We start from the raw sequence: 15,786 nt of genomic DNA on the forward strand, positions 1-15,786 counted from the left end.
TTTCTAGTATTTCTTCATTTCAATTTGCAGAGCTTTATTTATCGTTTTGTATTACATATTTATTCCAAATTTATCCTGTAGATATTGTATTCCTGAATGATATATTAAGACTTTACAACTGTCTTAGCAAACTGTGAGACCATGATGATAATTTATTGGATGCACGACTTTGAACATTTCTTTCTCTCTGATTTTTTTTTTTTTTTTTTACCTTCCCTTCCTTTCCCTTTTTGGTGGCAATAAGATTTTGGGTGAGTATTTTGGATAGAATTAATAAACAATATCTTTACATTTCTTTCAACTTTATTATTCATCGATTATGTCTTTACAAAAACTTACTGCAGAGTTATATTCACTTTTTGCCAAAGAAGATTATCAAGGCTGTCAGCAGTTGCTTGCTCCAATTAAACTAGAATTAGTTAAGCATGATTTATTGGTTCCTTTACCATCCAACACCACTGATAAAAACCAAATCAATGATTTGAGAATTGCCCAAAGAATTTTGGAAATTGGAGCGTTATCGTCATTATTGACCAACAACTATTCAGGTTTCGAGAATTATTTTGCCCAGTTGAGACCATTTTATGCCAATCCCAAGTTGCATAATTTGCAAAAAGTTCATATCAATACCGACATAACAAAGATCACTTCCTTATACTTGTTATACTTGTTGAGTCAGGGGTTGATTTCAAAATTTCATGTTGAGCTAGAAGTGATTTACAATTCATCGCAATATGATGTTCAACAAGACAAGTATTTACAATTTCCAATAAATTTAGAAAGTAATTTAATGGAAGGTAATTACATAAAAATCTGGAAGTTATTAAAAGAAGAGAAAAACCTACCATGTCAGGAATACACACATTTTGTTGATACTTTGATAAACGCTTTACGTTTTGAAATTGCCAAATCTTTAGAGAAAACTTACGACTCAATTCCAATTTCTAATTGCAAGAATTTATTATATTTACCACAAGAATTGTCAGATTCCAACTTTGAGAAAACCTTAAAGGAAACTTACCAAGTTGATAATTGGAAATTTGAGGATGGTGTCATATACTTTGCTAAGAATGAAAACGAAACCGATGCCGACAACCAGTCAGTTATAAAGAATTTATTGGGATACGCTGAACAAATCGAATCCATTGTATAAACAACAGACAGAGTAAACAAACAAGCATATATATATATATATATCATTCTAGAGTTGTATAGAATCCTTTATATGCTATGTCCAAATCATTCAAGAATGAATCAGCTTCCTCTTGTGTAAGTTCTGTCTGAAGATTGTTTAATTTAATCAACCAATTGACTAATTTAGATTTTCCTGTAAACTGTAGCTCCTCATTAAGTTCATTAAGATTGACCACTAGATCGCTTAGCAATGGATGTAATTGTTCCTTGGATTTATAATTTAGTTTGACAGCGTCCATACATGTAATGAAATTCCCTGTAATCTCTGCAACTAACCTAGCACTAGCACTTGTTGGTTGATTGCCATTTATGTGTTCAATGGTTGCTGGTAATCCATTCCTCAACCGGCTGACAGCATGGGGATAGTTATCATTAAATTTATTTAATAGTAACTCCAAAAAATTAGACATGTCCAGCAATAACCCAGGCAAAAACTCCTTTTGTAATAATTGAAACTTTGTTTGATCATCAGTGAAAACTTTTATTAACATTTGATACTGATGGATTAATCTATAAGTTGTAGACGTGTATTTCTCCTTATCAGTGATATAGTCTTTCAAATATGAATTCTCAACCATTTCTAGAGTTGGTAGTATGGAATATATTTCTGCTAGCGAATCATATACTGATTTATGTAATGGGGTTTTGATCAACAGTGATTTAGTAACTTCTTGGTTGTAAACATCAGACGTCGATACAGTAAATGAGGACGTGGATGTTGGAGCATATTCTGGTGGTGGCGATGTCATAATGACAGTAAAGCAAAGTTTGATTGTTCTCTAAATGGATGAACAAATACTTGAAAAACAAAAATTTGACTTTCAAGACTTTCTACCAAATCCGTACGTGATTTATTGTTTGATTTTACGATGTGGAATAGTTGGCGGACAAAACTTGTGTAATGCACTTCCCAGTCCCCGTGATCTATTCTATATAAACATGACCCTGGCATACACTACACAAATTTTCTTTTTTTCCTTTTTTTTTTTTTTTTTTTTTTTTCTTTTTGTTTATGGATTATTGTCAGTTTTGTTAAATTTCTTAAACAATATTGTCATCTGCATCATAATTAGACGAATCCATCACCATGAGATTTACAGACGATGATACAAGGTACCAAGCAATTCTAAATAGGGATCCACAAGCAGAAGGAGAGTTTGTTTATGGTGCCATATCAACACGAATCGTTTGTCGTCCTACATGCAATTGTCGAGTAGCCATGCGTAAGAACGTGGTATTTTTTGATACTATCGCAGAGGCGGTGGAACATGGGTATAGAACATGCAAGCGCTGTAAACCGGAACAATCGAGTGGCTGGAACAAAAGCAGAGAATTCATAAACAAGTCTTGTTCTATGATCTCTCGACGAGCCATAAATGGGGAGAAACTAAATATTGACACAATTATTGCAGCTGTGGGTGTTTCTAAATGGCACTTTTATCGAATGTTCAAGAATTACACTGGTTTAACCCCTCGCTCATTCTACATACAATGCCAGTTATTACAAGAGAATCCTGTGGATACAACTCCCCTACCGGAAATCGAAACTAAGCGAAATTTGAAACGTGTCAAAGAAATACTTAATCTATACACAAACCCGAGCTCAAGTTCGAGTTAGTATTCGGCAACAGCTTATTGGGACCAGGATTATTATTAATGGCTTTGCTCTTTCCGTTATCATAAACCACCGGTGGTTGTCGAAAACGGTCTATTAATTTTACCATTTCCAGATACTTTGAGGTTGAAGAATAAATCCTGTTGAATTCTTTCCCAAATTCACGCTTTACAATTTCACATTCTGCCATTATCCAATTGAGTATATACGTGCTGGACTCTTTATTAAAGGGACAGACAATTATAGGTATATGTATGTCAATATCCTTGGCATGGGATAGTTTCACTTTAATAACAATTTCAAACCAAATCGAATAAAATTTCCCCAGTAATGTAAACCCTTGTATATGTGTTAACGGTACCCCATCGGGTAGCTTATCCAAAACCTTGATCTTTGAAATGTTTGTTGACTCTATAATTGTGGTTGAGAAACTCTCCGTGATCTCATTATTTTCTAAGGAACTATCCTCCTTTGGGGTGAACATCTCCAAATACTCATTTTCATAGGGAAACTGAATACTAAATGTTTGGGACGTGCCTTGGGTATTTATTTCTTTAGCAAACGCTTTTGATTCGGTGTGCAATTTGAATTCTTTTCGAGGGGGTAGTCCGCCATCAAAACACTCAAGAACCTCTTTTACTTGAAATGTCAATTGTTTTAATGCAATATGTTTTTTCACTTTATTATTGGCTGAATTCGTCTTTACGGTGCACATGACCTTTAGATTATCACCAGGACCAATCGAGGTAACTGGTATTGCAACTTCAATCAAAGCTTGGTTGTCTGAGGAGTATCTTGATTCCACTATTGGTTCATTGTATTGACGATATATTGGTAAAGTGTCATACATTTTAATATCAACAGGGAAATAGTCGACAAACGTTGACTCCGTCGAAGCAGAATTCCCTAGGGACACAATAACAACTAAGTTATGTATAGTTGTTGCCCCCAAAGTAGGTGAATGTCCAGTTGGGGCAAGGTCTTTTGGGATTGGTATTAGTATTGGAATATCTAAGCCATGGAGTAGCTGCGAAAACTCTCCCATGGGTGGATGATAAGTTAAAGGATCTTCATAGATGACAAATTCTTTAAATGCTTCGCTACTTCCAAATTTAGTTGGAATCATAACTTTTTGTTTTGTCATTAGCTTTACGCTGACAGATCGGAGTGGGAATGGAGAGTGGTTAATTGATCTGATATTTAGCACCGTTTCAATTCTTGGAATGCTTCGCGGAATCCCCGGACATCCCCGTACAATAGAAGTTGCACTGGCTTCCAATCGCACTGTTATAGGGCATTCTTCTTGTTCAGGAGTTAATGTTGTTTGAAATAACATTTGTTAACAGACACCTGCTGACGTGGATAGAGATCAATGTGATGAAAAGATAAATAGTTGGAATGCAGAAAAAAAAAAAAAAAATACTAATTCCCACAACAAGAACAAAGGTTTGGAACGAGACCACAACTAATTATACGTGAAAAAAAAAAAAAAAAGCATAACGCGACTGATTATATATAGTGATACTCATACTAAAGCAAATCCCTACATAAAAAAAAAACATATCTTACTTCCTGCCATAGCCACTTTCTACAATATGCCTGGCAATATAGCCCACTTTAACTTAAATTCTTCCTTGTACTTTTTCTGGTAATAACTAAAGGTCTCAAGAGAACTTATGCTTAGATTACTTATGACAAATAACCAGGAAGTAAAGAATGTTACTGAAACCATGTCGAAACCATCTTTAATTGCGAAACTGAGCAAGATTGTGTAAATCAATATTTCATAGAAATAATGAGGAGACGAAACAAAGCTGAAGTCAGGTAAAGTGTACTTCACTAAGGTTGACAAGTGATAGTGAACTTGGAATTGTAGCAAAGAACAAATGGCAAACCCTATGATAAGTACGATATCAAAAACCGTATAATTGCTAGGGACTTGATGTGATCCATATGTGCTTAGCCCTAAATAGGTGGCCCAAGTCACTAAAATATAATGACTTAATCCTACTATGTAATGGCTCACGTTCATTTTGGAGGTTTTGGAAAAATTGGAAACAGTGAGGCATTCAGTTAATCTTCTTATTCCTTGGACCCAGAGTAATCGATGAATCAAAATCAAATTCTTGAATTTTTCTGGATCGGTCGATATTGGCTCCTTGAACGACGCCAAATAAATCAAAGACGATAAAGCGAACAAAGTGATGTAGAAATGAACAAACCATGACTTGGGAACCACAAAATAGTTGGATATAAACCCAATTGTCTGCTTGATAATACTATTCTCTGGCTGATCATGTTTCTTCACATTTTGAGATGAAGTTTTCCCATACTGCAACAACTCGTTCAATGGAGTAATGAACTTTGCTGAATATAATGCAATAATAATTAGCAAGTATAGTGAAACCACTATAAGTTGACTGTCATAAATAGCCATTAGATTATGAACTAACCACGAAAGTTTTTGATGAATATTGTACAGTGAGTGTAAAATATGTAGCTAAACAAGAATTACTATTGTTTTTGGTCATACCAATTGCATTTGAGAAAAGAGAGAGATAAAAAAAAAAAACGGTGCTAATCAGATATGCCAGACTTTGTTCACACTTTTGAAATACATATACAAAAACTTCTCGATAAGAATGTGCTGGCTGATACAAACATATCTTCAAACATCAATTGATTCTTCAGAGAATTGAAATTGCACCAAACTAGCTAAGTGTATTTATGGCTTTGGCTCGGAGTTGCCCTTTATTAAATTGCTCAATCCAAGAACAAACAAATGAATTCACTTAACAGATTACTACTGAATTTATTTTGCTTACATATACAAGTACAAGTATCTAATTCAAATGCTAGAATTTGAGTAATTCTTTAGAATTTGAAGTCAATTGGTTACTTGGAAATAAAAGATACATGTTAAAGTAAACAAATAACTATATTTGGAACGAAAAATAAAAGAAGTTACAGACGTCCATACTACATATGAATGAGTAAACTAAGAAGGAATAAACACCAACAAGCCACCTGCTTGTACATAAGCTTATAATATGTAAACAAGCATATGGTGGTATCCACCGAAACAAGTGAAAATAAAAAGAATAAAAATGACCACACTCTTCAATAAGCAATTGATGAAACATACCAACTATGTAGAATTGGGGTCCTAACAAAAAGCAAATGGGAAATATGTTAAAAATGCTTAGAAATAAAAACACTGTTTGACAATATCTGAAAAATGTTTGCCAGCAATAACATCTAAGCAATAATATAAGCGAAAAGCAAACCAACGATAAGCTTGTAATTGAAGCTCTGTCTTGATGCTGCGTTTCCTTGTAAAACACCAGCAGTAGATGGACCAACTTCACTCGTTGTTACAGAAGAACCAGGTTCAACATTGTTAGGAGATCCTTTTGAGGTAACACTAGAAGAAGTTGGCAGAACCGATCCAAGTGCTTGAATGGTTTTAGTTTCACCAGAAACAACCGTGTAATGTACTTTATCTGATTGATGTGCAATAGCATTGGTAGTTTGCTCCTCAACAATTGGTTTCCCACTTTGCTTCGTAATAACTTTGTTACCAATCACTTCAACATTTGTAGTGTATGTATTGCATTCACCTTCAGAACACGTTGTAAATACAATTTCACTGTATGTTGCCATGGATGGTTCTGTTGTTTGAATACTAGCTCCAATTGGAATTGTCCTTGTAATTGGTTGCAACCCTTCACCAACTGTCACAACAATAGCAACAGTCTCTGAAGTAACTTGACTATTTGGTAACGTTTTTGGAACAATACTAATCCTTTGAACAACTTCAATTGGTTTGCTAGGTAAGTTTCCGACTTCAACTGTCTTGGTATATTGTTGCTCTCCTTGTTTTGTAATTATCACACCTTCCGTAGTAACAGTGACCTGTCCATTTGGTAAACTAACAGGATGAGTAGTGATGTAGTGGCTAAACTCGATGGTACTGGTGAATTCAAGTGGAACTGTCTTTGTGACCTTCTCTCCCTGCTTGTTAGTGGTGACGACAATTCCAGCAGTAGTTTCAATGACTTGACCGTTTGAAAGAGTAGTTGGGCATACAGTAATATATTCGATTGTTTCAGTACATGTGCTGAAGCCAACTGGAATTGTTTTTGTAATCTCTTGGCCATGCTCACCAGTAGTTTTAACAATGCCTGATGCCACCCTTGTTACGTGACCATTTGCTAAAGTGCTCTCATTATATTCAAATGGAATTGTCTTTGTAACTTTCTGTCCATGGCCATTTGTGTTAACAGCAATTCCAGCAGTGATACTTGTTATTTGACCATTTGGTAATGTTGTAGGACAAATGGTAGTATATTCAATTATTTCTGTTGTTTCAGTTTCGATATGTTTGTTTGGAATATTAGTAGTCAATGTGTTACCTTCAACAACAGTAGTTTTAATGATTTCAGTGTAAGTAGTCGCAGCAGATTCATTGGTTACCACAATAACCACAGCAGTCTCAGTAGTAATTGATTTGTCAGGACATGTAGTAACGTAAACTGATGTTTCTATTGTTTTCGTAACACATTTAGTCGGAGTGGAATGATGAGTTTTGGTTTTAGAACATTTATGATGTTTACATGTAACAGTCTCCAGTGAGGTTTCTGAAACTGTACTTGTCTCTTCACTTGAACAGGACTTACTTGATGATGAAGATTGTTCTGAACTTTTGCTGACAATTTCACTACTTGAGCTGCAAGTTTCACTAGACGACACGACTTCACTGGAACAACTGGTAATTTCACTCGATGATACCATTTTGCTTGATGAGCTGATGCACTCGGTTGAAGAACTGACTACTTCGCTTGATGAACTGGTGACTTCACTTGTTGAACTGATGCATTCACTCGAGGAACTAATTTTGCTTGATGAACTAATAATTTCACTTGATGAACTAGTGGCTTGACTAGAGGAACTAATAATTTCACTTGACGAACTAACAACTTCACTTGATGAGCTGGTACATTCAGTTGAGCTAGTGACTTGACTTGAGGAGCTTATTTCACTTGAACTTGTGACTTGGCTCGAAGAGCTAACAACCTCACTTGAGGAACTAACAACTTCACTCGAGGAACTGACAACCTCACTGGAAGAACTAACAACTTCACTTGATGAGCTGGTACATTCAGTTGATGAGCTTACTTCACTCGAAGAACTGACAACCTCACTGGAAGAACTAACAACTTCACTTGATGAGCTGGTACATTCAGTTGAGCTAGTAACTTGACTAGAAGAGCTGATTTCACTTGAGCTAGTTACCTCAGAAGATGAAGACATCACTTCACTGGAGCTTGATGATGCTGTACTACTGGATGATGAAGATGAAGATGAAGATGTAGTACAAGGATATGGATACAAAACCTTGTTGTGTTTATCAAAGCAGCATTTATCTTTCTTTGGTTGGCCATGATGATCAAAGCACTGAGGATAACAATTCTTATCGCCTCCATAACAATGGTTTGGACCACCGGACCCTGGATTAGTGTACTCGTTTGATCTTTTTTCAATCAGCAAACTATCATCTTGACCAAATACAAAGTCTCTAATCAACGAGGAACCTGCTAGTGATAAAACGAAAACCCAAGAAACTTTATAGTTGCGCAACGACACCATCCTTCTGTTTTATTGGGAATTGATTTCTAAGCGAATGAATGTGATTACCAAATACAGTTTAGAATGAATTGGAGATTCGAACCAACCAATTTTCTGTTTTTCAATTTGCCGTGACCTTAGCAGTTTTTATACTGTTTCCAGAAAAAACTTGTGTGTATATCTGGTGAATAGTAATAGTTCATGCAATTAATATATTGATTGTGGTAACTTCGGTGAAAATGGAAAAGATTCTTCCATAATCAAATGATATAAAGTGTCAGCTATTTTTAGAACTTTTATTCCACACCTTCCAGCCCCTATTGGCAAAAAAAATAAACACTATATCACACATCAAACTTGAACACTGAATCCAAATGGTGCAATCTTCACAAGAAAAAACGAAAAAATTGAACACTATCGATAATAAATTAATGTGATATTTGTCAAGTAAAGATGAACATTGCCCGGAAAATTGAACCTGGTCAAAGCTTAAACATTTAATGCAAGATGAAAAGTAATATTGAAAAACACACCATAAATTGCTGCGAAAGATCTTCAATATTTTATTTCAGCTTGTTGTTTTGTGGAAACAAATCATCCTATGGTAGTAACTCGATAGGAATGAACCACAAAGGCCGATAGGAGTCAGTAACTTCAAAGTACACCAGGTGATACAAATTCGTCTCACATTTTAACGAATTGGATACGAATGCGTTCAAAATTTGGTATTATTTAATGATAGACCAAGCACACGATGCAAAGATTGCATATCAAAACGAATATACTTGGATGTGGATAAAAATCAATGTGTTTAAATGAACGGAACTGATACACCCGTGACTAGTAATATTTTTGACATCTTGACAATTTGTCACAGTTCTTGGATTTGTTCTATTCAGCTATGTCAAAAACTCTCATTTAAATATTTCACATATTGGCTAGACTTATCCTTTCTCAAATATATTCAAAGTTGGATCGAAACAATCCTCTTAGACTTGAGGTTATATTTGGCGTAGTCTTTAGGTCAGCATTTAATTATTATTAGATGGAAGTTGTTAATTGACTACGGAATCCTCCATAATCACCAAGTATGCATTTTTATTCAACCACACAAAAATTATTGTTCCATTATTTTCAATTACTACACCATGCATTCCGATGAGTGTTAAATGTTAGTTTTAGAAAGTGGATCGAAATCGTAGCCTTGAAATGTTTTCCGATATTGACATATTACTGATCATCTTGCTTGTTTGTTTGTTTTGTTGTCGTACTTTTTCCAGTTTGATGATCATAGCATGATGGCTGTTTAATAGATGGAAATCTGGAATAGCGTAACTAAAGTAGGAGTAAGACATGTCATATTTCCGAGCTCCAGTTCTTTTTTTACCAGAAAATATTACCAACGATGCTTGTTTTTTATTTTGTGCTTCCTTGCCTTGTACTGTATGATGATGGTTTCTGTGAGAATCTGAATGAATGTGTGCATGCGTGTATAAATGCTCGAAAAGAGAATTATTATTTTTCGATTGCATATAGACAAAGATGTGGTGGTGGTGGTAATTCTATGGGACCATTACCTGCATCTCCATCAACTTTTCTCTTTATTGCTATTACTATTACTATTAACCATTATGGATTCCTTGTATTGTTGATAAATTGGTGGTTATTGTAGAGCATAATTAACCGTGTCATTGTCTACTTAGTGGTACTACATTGTAATGGGAACATTTTCACTCGAAATTCGTTGAGATGTTAGATGAATTCTTGGCAATAGAATACATCCATATTAATGTTCAACTATATTCATTCACACATTAGTTATTGTTCCAGTGTTCCCGCCTCAAGTTGTTTAACTAATGTTAAACAGAAGGAAAATTTGTGGTCTTATTTCTGTCAGGTTTGTGAAAGCACAGTGGGTATAGGTTCCTACTACCATATAGATTATGCATTAGATTTCTGTGCGGACAAAATATTCAGAGTAAAAGTGTATCTGTGTGTGCATATCAGTTGTAGAGTTAGACCAAAAGTAGTGGGGAATTGGTAAAAAAATATAGCCACTTTTCAACAAACTTCCTTTCCAATTTTGTTGTGTTCGTAAAAATGTGTAGTTGGGTGTTTAAAAATTTGTCATCCTTTAATGACAATCTAGTCTTTAATTGATTTACTTCATTTTGTGATCTGTTTGAATTCTCTTATCTACGTACACATTTTCTATACAGCACTGATAATGGGATACCATCCAAAATATGTTGGTCTTAAGAAAAACTGTATCATATACCTTAAGATAGAGAATCCTAAAACTAAACAAACTCTTGACATCAAAGTTCTGGCTATCAGTATCTTAATAATATTAATTAATCATACACAAAAATATTTGATATTAAAATAAAACTCGTATTATATAAACTAATACAATATAAAGCATTTAAACATTATCTTATTTGCAATAAACTCAGCAAGCAATAAAAAAAAAAAAAAGATAAATGGTAAATGATCAATAGGAATAAAAAAAAATATAAGTAATCACATTTTGGAATTTAAACAATCAATAATACCAAAAGCAAAAATTTGACTAATAACAGGTTAACTTTGGACAAGGATGCTGAATTTTCGTTTGAAACCGCACTTATTGAAGCAATCGGTGTCGAGCCACCAAGCCCAGCAGATGGATTATACCCTTCTGCTACTAAGTTTCCCATATCATTGTTGTCCTGACTGATCTCGAAACCTTTTGTAGTATAAGCACCAATTTCGAGTGGAGCTGTCTTTGTAACTCTTTGTCCTTGATCATTAACAGCAACCGCAATTTTCTCAATGATACTGGTAACTTGACCGTTTGGTAATGTAGTTGGAAGTATAGTGCTATATTCTATCCCATATATTTTGTTGGTTTTGTCTTGAGGAATTGGAATAGTAGTTGTCAACGTTTTACCTTCAACAACTGTAGTTTGAATCATTTCAGTATAGGTTGTTGCAGTAGAATCATTAGTTACCACAACAATCACAGCAGTTTCAGTAGTAACCAACTTATCAGGGGATGTGGTAACATAAACGGTCGTTTGTATAGTTTTTGTAATGCCATCAATTGTGGTTGACTGAATGTCTATATCTTCTGAAAGAGCTGAAGTAGTTCTATCTTTCAAGCCAGTACCTTTACCAGACAGTGTTGGAATAGACCTATTTGATTCATAATCAGTAGTACCGGACTTCTTTGGGTTGTCAGTTTCGTATGATGATAACCCAGTTTCACTAGTAGTACCCGACGAATTGGCAGAACCAGCTGATGTTTTCAACACTTCGTTACTCGAGATACCAGCAACGCTGGTGCGCCAACTAGTTTGCGTTGAAATTGGAACTGAGTTACTAGGTAAGGAATTATGTCCACTTGTTGTTGTGAGCATTTCCTCAGATGAATGACCGTCTTCCATAGTGGATGTAGGATTGCTACTTCCCTTTGAATCAGTAGCATCACTTATTGAGGACTCAATATCCAGTACGGATAAAATTGGTCGAGTTATCGGGAGCACACCTCCAGTTGTTGATGACTCAATAATACTAGTTGAATTACCAATGGTAGTTGCTTCAGGCACATTTTGACTTGTCGAAATAAAGTCGCTACTGGAAGATACTGTCAACTCACTTGACGTACCAATATTTTCATCGGAAGAAGTTGTGACAAATGATGACTCGGTTTCACTAAAGATTTCTAGCTCTGATGTGGTCCTACTCTCAGATGAATCACCACATGGCCATGGATATAACACTTGGTATCGGTTGTTGAAGCAGCAACGATGTCTATTTGGCTGGTTGCTGTATTTGTAGAAACATTGCGGGTACTTATCAATATCAGCGGTTTCAGTACTATCACTGTTGTCTGATGAAGTGGTAATTGAAATTGACTCTGATTCAGTGGTTGTTTGTGAGATTTCATCACTTGAGTCATCAGTAGTAGATACATTTACATCATCAGATGAATCACCACATGGCCGTGGATATAACACTTGGTATCGGTTGTTGAAGCAGCAACGATGTCTATTTGGCTGGTTGCTGTATTTGTAGAAGCATTGTGGGTACTTATCAATATCAGCGATTTCAGTACTATCACTGTTGTCTGATGAAGTGGTAATTGAAATTGACTCTGATTCAGTGGTTGTTTGTGAGATTTCATCACTTGAGTCATCAGTAGTAGATACATTTACATCATCAGATGAATCACCACATGGCCGTGGATATAACACTTGGTATCGGTTGTTGAAGCAGCAACGATGTCTATTTGGCTGGTTGCTGTATTTGTAGAAACATTGCGGGTACTTATCAATATCAGCGATTTCAGTACTGTCACTGTTGTCTGATGAAGTGGTAATTGAAATTGACTCTGATTCAGTGGTTGTTTGTGAGATTTCATCACTTGAGTCATCAGTAGTAGATACATTTACATCATCAGATGAATCACCACATGGCCGTGGATATAACACTTGGTATCGGTTGTTGAAGCAGCAACGATGTCTATTTGGCTGGTTGCTGTATTTGTAGAAACATTGCGGGTACTTATCAATATCAGCGATTTCAGTACTATCACTGTTGTCTGATGAAGTGGTAATTGAAATTGACTCTGATTCAGTGGTTGTTTCTGCTGTAGTTGTAGCTTCACTCTCGGAAGTTTCAGAAGTCTCAGAACATGGTTTTGGGTACAACACTCTATCATTATCATCAAAGCAACAGTGATCCCTCTTTGGTTGGTCATCCTTTTTGTTGAAACATTGAGGATATTCTTCAACATCATCAATTGTACCAGTGGTTGTAGTGCTAGTTAAGTCTGTGGTAATCAGTGACGTTGGGTTGACAGTATCATCATCTGCAGTGGTACCCAAATCATCCGAAGTTTCAGAACATGGTTTTGGGTACAACACTCTATCATTATCGTCAAAGCAACAGTGATCCCTCTTTGGTTGGTCATCCTTTTTGTTGAAACATTGAGGATATTCTTCAACATCATCAATTGTACCAGTGGTTGTAGTGCTAGTTAAGTCTGTGGTAATCAGTGACGTTGGGTTGACAGTAGCATCATCTGTGGTGGTACCCAAATCATCCGAAGTTTCAGAACAAGGTTTTGGGTACAACACTCTACCATTTTCATTAAAGCAACATTGGTCTAACTTTGGCTGATCATCTACCTTATTGAAACATTGGGGATACTCTTCCACGTCGTTGTTTTCATCGTCTCCGCCCTCAATGTCTGTGGCGGTGCTGGATGATTCAGTGGTTGTTTGTGAGATTTCATCATTTGTGTCATCAGTAGTAGATGCATTTACATCATCAGATGAATCACCACATGGCCATGGATATAACACCTGGTATCGGTTGTTGAAGCAGCAACGATCTCTATTTGGCTGGTTGCTGTATTTGTAGAAACATTGCGGGTACTTATCAATATCAGCGGTTTCAGTGCTGTCACTGTTGTCTGATGAAGTGGTAATTGAAATTGACTCTGATTCAGTGGTTGTTTCTGCTGTAGTTGTAGCCTCACTCTCGGAAGTTTCAGAAGTCTCAGAACATGGTTTTGGGTACAACACTCTATCATTATCATCAAAGCAACAGTGATCCCTCTTTGGTTGGTCATCTTCCTTATTGAAACATTGGGGATACTCTTCAACGTCATCAATTGTACCAGTGGTTGTAGCGCTAGTTAAGTCTGTGGTAATCAGTGACGTTGGGTCGACAGTAGCATCATCTGTAGTGGTACCCAAATCATCCGAAGTCTCAGAACAAGGCTTTGGGTACAACACTCTACCATTTTCATTAAAGCAACATTGGTCTAACTTTGGCTGATCATCTTCCTTATTGAAACATTGCGGGTAACAATATAAATCATTGTTTATTTCTGAATCTTTGTCACATGTATTTTGAGCTTCTTCGATATAATCCAAAGTATGAGTTGGTTCTTTATGCTGTCCTGGAATACTTGGAATTTCAATTGGATATTTAATCCAGGATGAACTAACAATGGATAATAAAAATATCCAGTAATGGATAGCAGTATTAAGCAACATATTTAGAATATATATGTATGATTCTTCTCTCTGTATATGTTCCTATTATATGGTTTGTCTTTCAGATTGAATGAAATTCTTATGGTTGAGATTGAAAACAAATCATTACACTTCATTAAACAAAGCATGTCAACCTCCTTTTATACCCATTTTTAGCAAAAGGATTTCTTTTTCTTTCCTATCCTTCATGAATTATTATTATGGTATTATGATAGTTTTTGTTTTTCACCTTACCAATCATTGTATGATCATATTATTCTCGAAATTTTGGGTTCTGCTTTAGTTTTCTTGCAAAATTTTTTGCAATCAAGGGTTGATATTGTCTTGGCCATTTCTTTTTTGCCTGGCAAAATTTGTTTATTACTTGTTTTGCTTTAGCATCATTTGCAAACTAGATCAGATTAATAATAATATGACAAAATAAAACGCAAAACGCATTTCTTTTTCAAGAAAAATAATGCTTCAAATGGTTATTTAACTGTGATCGTGAAATAAATCATGCCACTAATTTATTTTTGGTTATTATAACAACTTTGGATATATATATATATATTTTTTTTCATCTTTTTCACATTGGGACAAACCAATATAGGGTTTTGGTGACACCATGAAACTAGCAAATGAAAAAAAAAGTATTAACAGCGACTGTTTGCACTAGTTATGACTAGCATAGTATAAATCTAATACAAACTAGGAATAAATTAGAAAAATTGTGAAATTGTAAAATGACATTGCAATACCTCCATTAGAATAGTTATCAAACTTAAGTTTTGTAATGATGAACATATTTTTTTTTTTTTATTGTTTTTGTTTATCAACTCAATTCCAAATGTCGTGTACTACTCCAAACTGTGGAAAATTGAGATGTTCTTTAACTTGGCTAAAAAACGGATAAGCAAATTTCCGAAATAAATATACATACTAAAAAATAAAAAGAAACCGAGGACAAGGTCAAAACAAAATAATAATTATGATCAGTAGTAATACTGAGAATAGTCATTAGAAAAACTTGAAGAACCCAATAAAAAATTTTTAAGTTCAATAATATCAATATAATATCTGAAGAGTTTAAAGAAAGAATGGTTGTGAGGGTTTTTCTTTTATTTCTTTTGTTTTCTGTTGGAAGTTAAAGATATCTCCCTGTGCCTCCAGAAAGAATAATCATGAACAATGTAATTAGCTTACCTGTTAGCTGGTCATTCTGGAGTTCTTAAATTGTTTACTTTTATTATTAGGTATGAGCAAATCTACCCTCATATTCCATTGTTTCTTTGGTGTTTAATAAACATTTCTTCAGTG

At 35.0% G+C, this 15,786-nt stretch overlaps 7 protein-coding genes across 7 annotated transcripts; 2 read left to right on the forward strand and 5 right to left on the reverse strand. All coding sequences in view use genetic code 12, as the record gives it.

The window, feature by feature from the left end:
• Window positions 1–319: 319 nt before the first annotated feature.
• Window positions 320–1,153, forward strand: CD36_23110 (26s proteasome regulatory subunit, putative; the record flags this gene model as incomplete). The annotated part of the gene is made up of 1 exon (XM_002418740.1): window positions 320–1,153. The coding sequence occupies one exon, from the start codon at window positions 320–322 to the stop codon at window positions 1,151–1,153; it is 834 nt and encodes a 277-aa protein (XP_002418785.1).
• A 43-nt stretch (window positions 1,154–1,196) lies between these two features.
• Window positions 1,197–1,943, reverse strand: CD36_23120 (vacuolar protein sorting-associated protein vps28 homologue, putative; the record flags this gene model as incomplete). Its single annotated transcript, XM_002418741.1, has 1 exon — window positions 1,197–1,943. The coding sequence occupies one exon, from the start codon at window positions 1,941–1,943 to the stop codon at window positions 1,197–1,199; it is 747 nt and encodes a 248-aa protein (XP_002418786.1).
• A 338-nt stretch (window positions 1,944–2,281) lies between these two features.
• Window positions 2,282–2,812, forward strand: CD36_23130 (conserved hypothetical protein; the record flags this gene model as incomplete). The annotated part of the gene is made up of 1 exon (XM_002418742.1): window positions 2,282–2,812. The coding sequence occupies one exon, from the start codon at window positions 2,282–2,284 to the stop codon at window positions 2,810–2,812; it is 531 nt and encodes a 176-aa protein (XP_002418787.1).
• On the reverse strand, window positions 2,775–4,145 carry CD36_23140 (conserved hypothetical protein; the record flags this gene model as incomplete). The annotated part of the gene is made up of 1 exon (XM_002418743.1): window positions 2,775–4,145. The coding sequence occupies one exon, from the start codon at window positions 4,143–4,145 to the stop codon at window positions 2,775–2,777; it is 1,371 nt and encodes a 456-aa protein (XP_002418788.1).
• A 252-nt stretch (window positions 4,146–4,397) lies between these two features.
• Window positions 4,398–5,246, reverse strand: DFG10 (3-oxo-5-alpha-steroid 4-dehydrogenase, putative; the record flags this gene model as incomplete). Its single annotated transcript, XM_002418744.1, has 1 exon — window positions 4,398–5,246. The coding sequence occupies one exon, from the start codon at window positions 5,244–5,246 to the stop codon at window positions 4,398–4,400; it is 849 nt and encodes a 282-aa protein (XP_002418789.1).
• Window positions 5,247–6,067: 821 nt separating this feature from the next.
• On the reverse strand, window positions 6,068–8,458 carry CD36_23160 (conserved hypothetical protein; the record flags this gene model as incomplete). The annotated part of the gene is made up of 1 exon (XM_002418745.1): window positions 6,068–8,458. The coding sequence occupies one exon, from the start codon at window positions 8,456–8,458 to the stop codon at window positions 6,068–6,070; it is 2,391 nt and encodes a 796-aa protein (XP_002418790.1).
• A 2,516-nt stretch (window positions 8,459–10,974) lies between these two features.
• CD36_23170 (conserved hypothetical protein) lies at window positions 10,975–14,487 on the reverse strand (the record flags this gene model as incomplete). The annotated part of the gene is made up of 1 exon (XM_002418746.1): window positions 10,975–14,487. The coding sequence occupies one exon, from the start codon at window positions 14,485–14,487 to the stop codon at window positions 10,975–10,977; it is 3,513 nt and encodes a 1,170-aa protein (XP_002418791.1).
• Window positions 14,488–15,786: the final 1,299 nt, after the last annotated feature.

The sequence above is a fragment of the Candida dubliniensis genome, chromosome 2, assembly GCF_000026945.1.
Source record: "Candida dubliniensis CD36 chromosome 2, complete sequence".
Classification (NCBI taxonomy): Eukaryota; Fungi; Ascomycota; class Pichiomycetes; order Serinales; family Debaryomycetaceae; genus Candida; species Candida dubliniensis.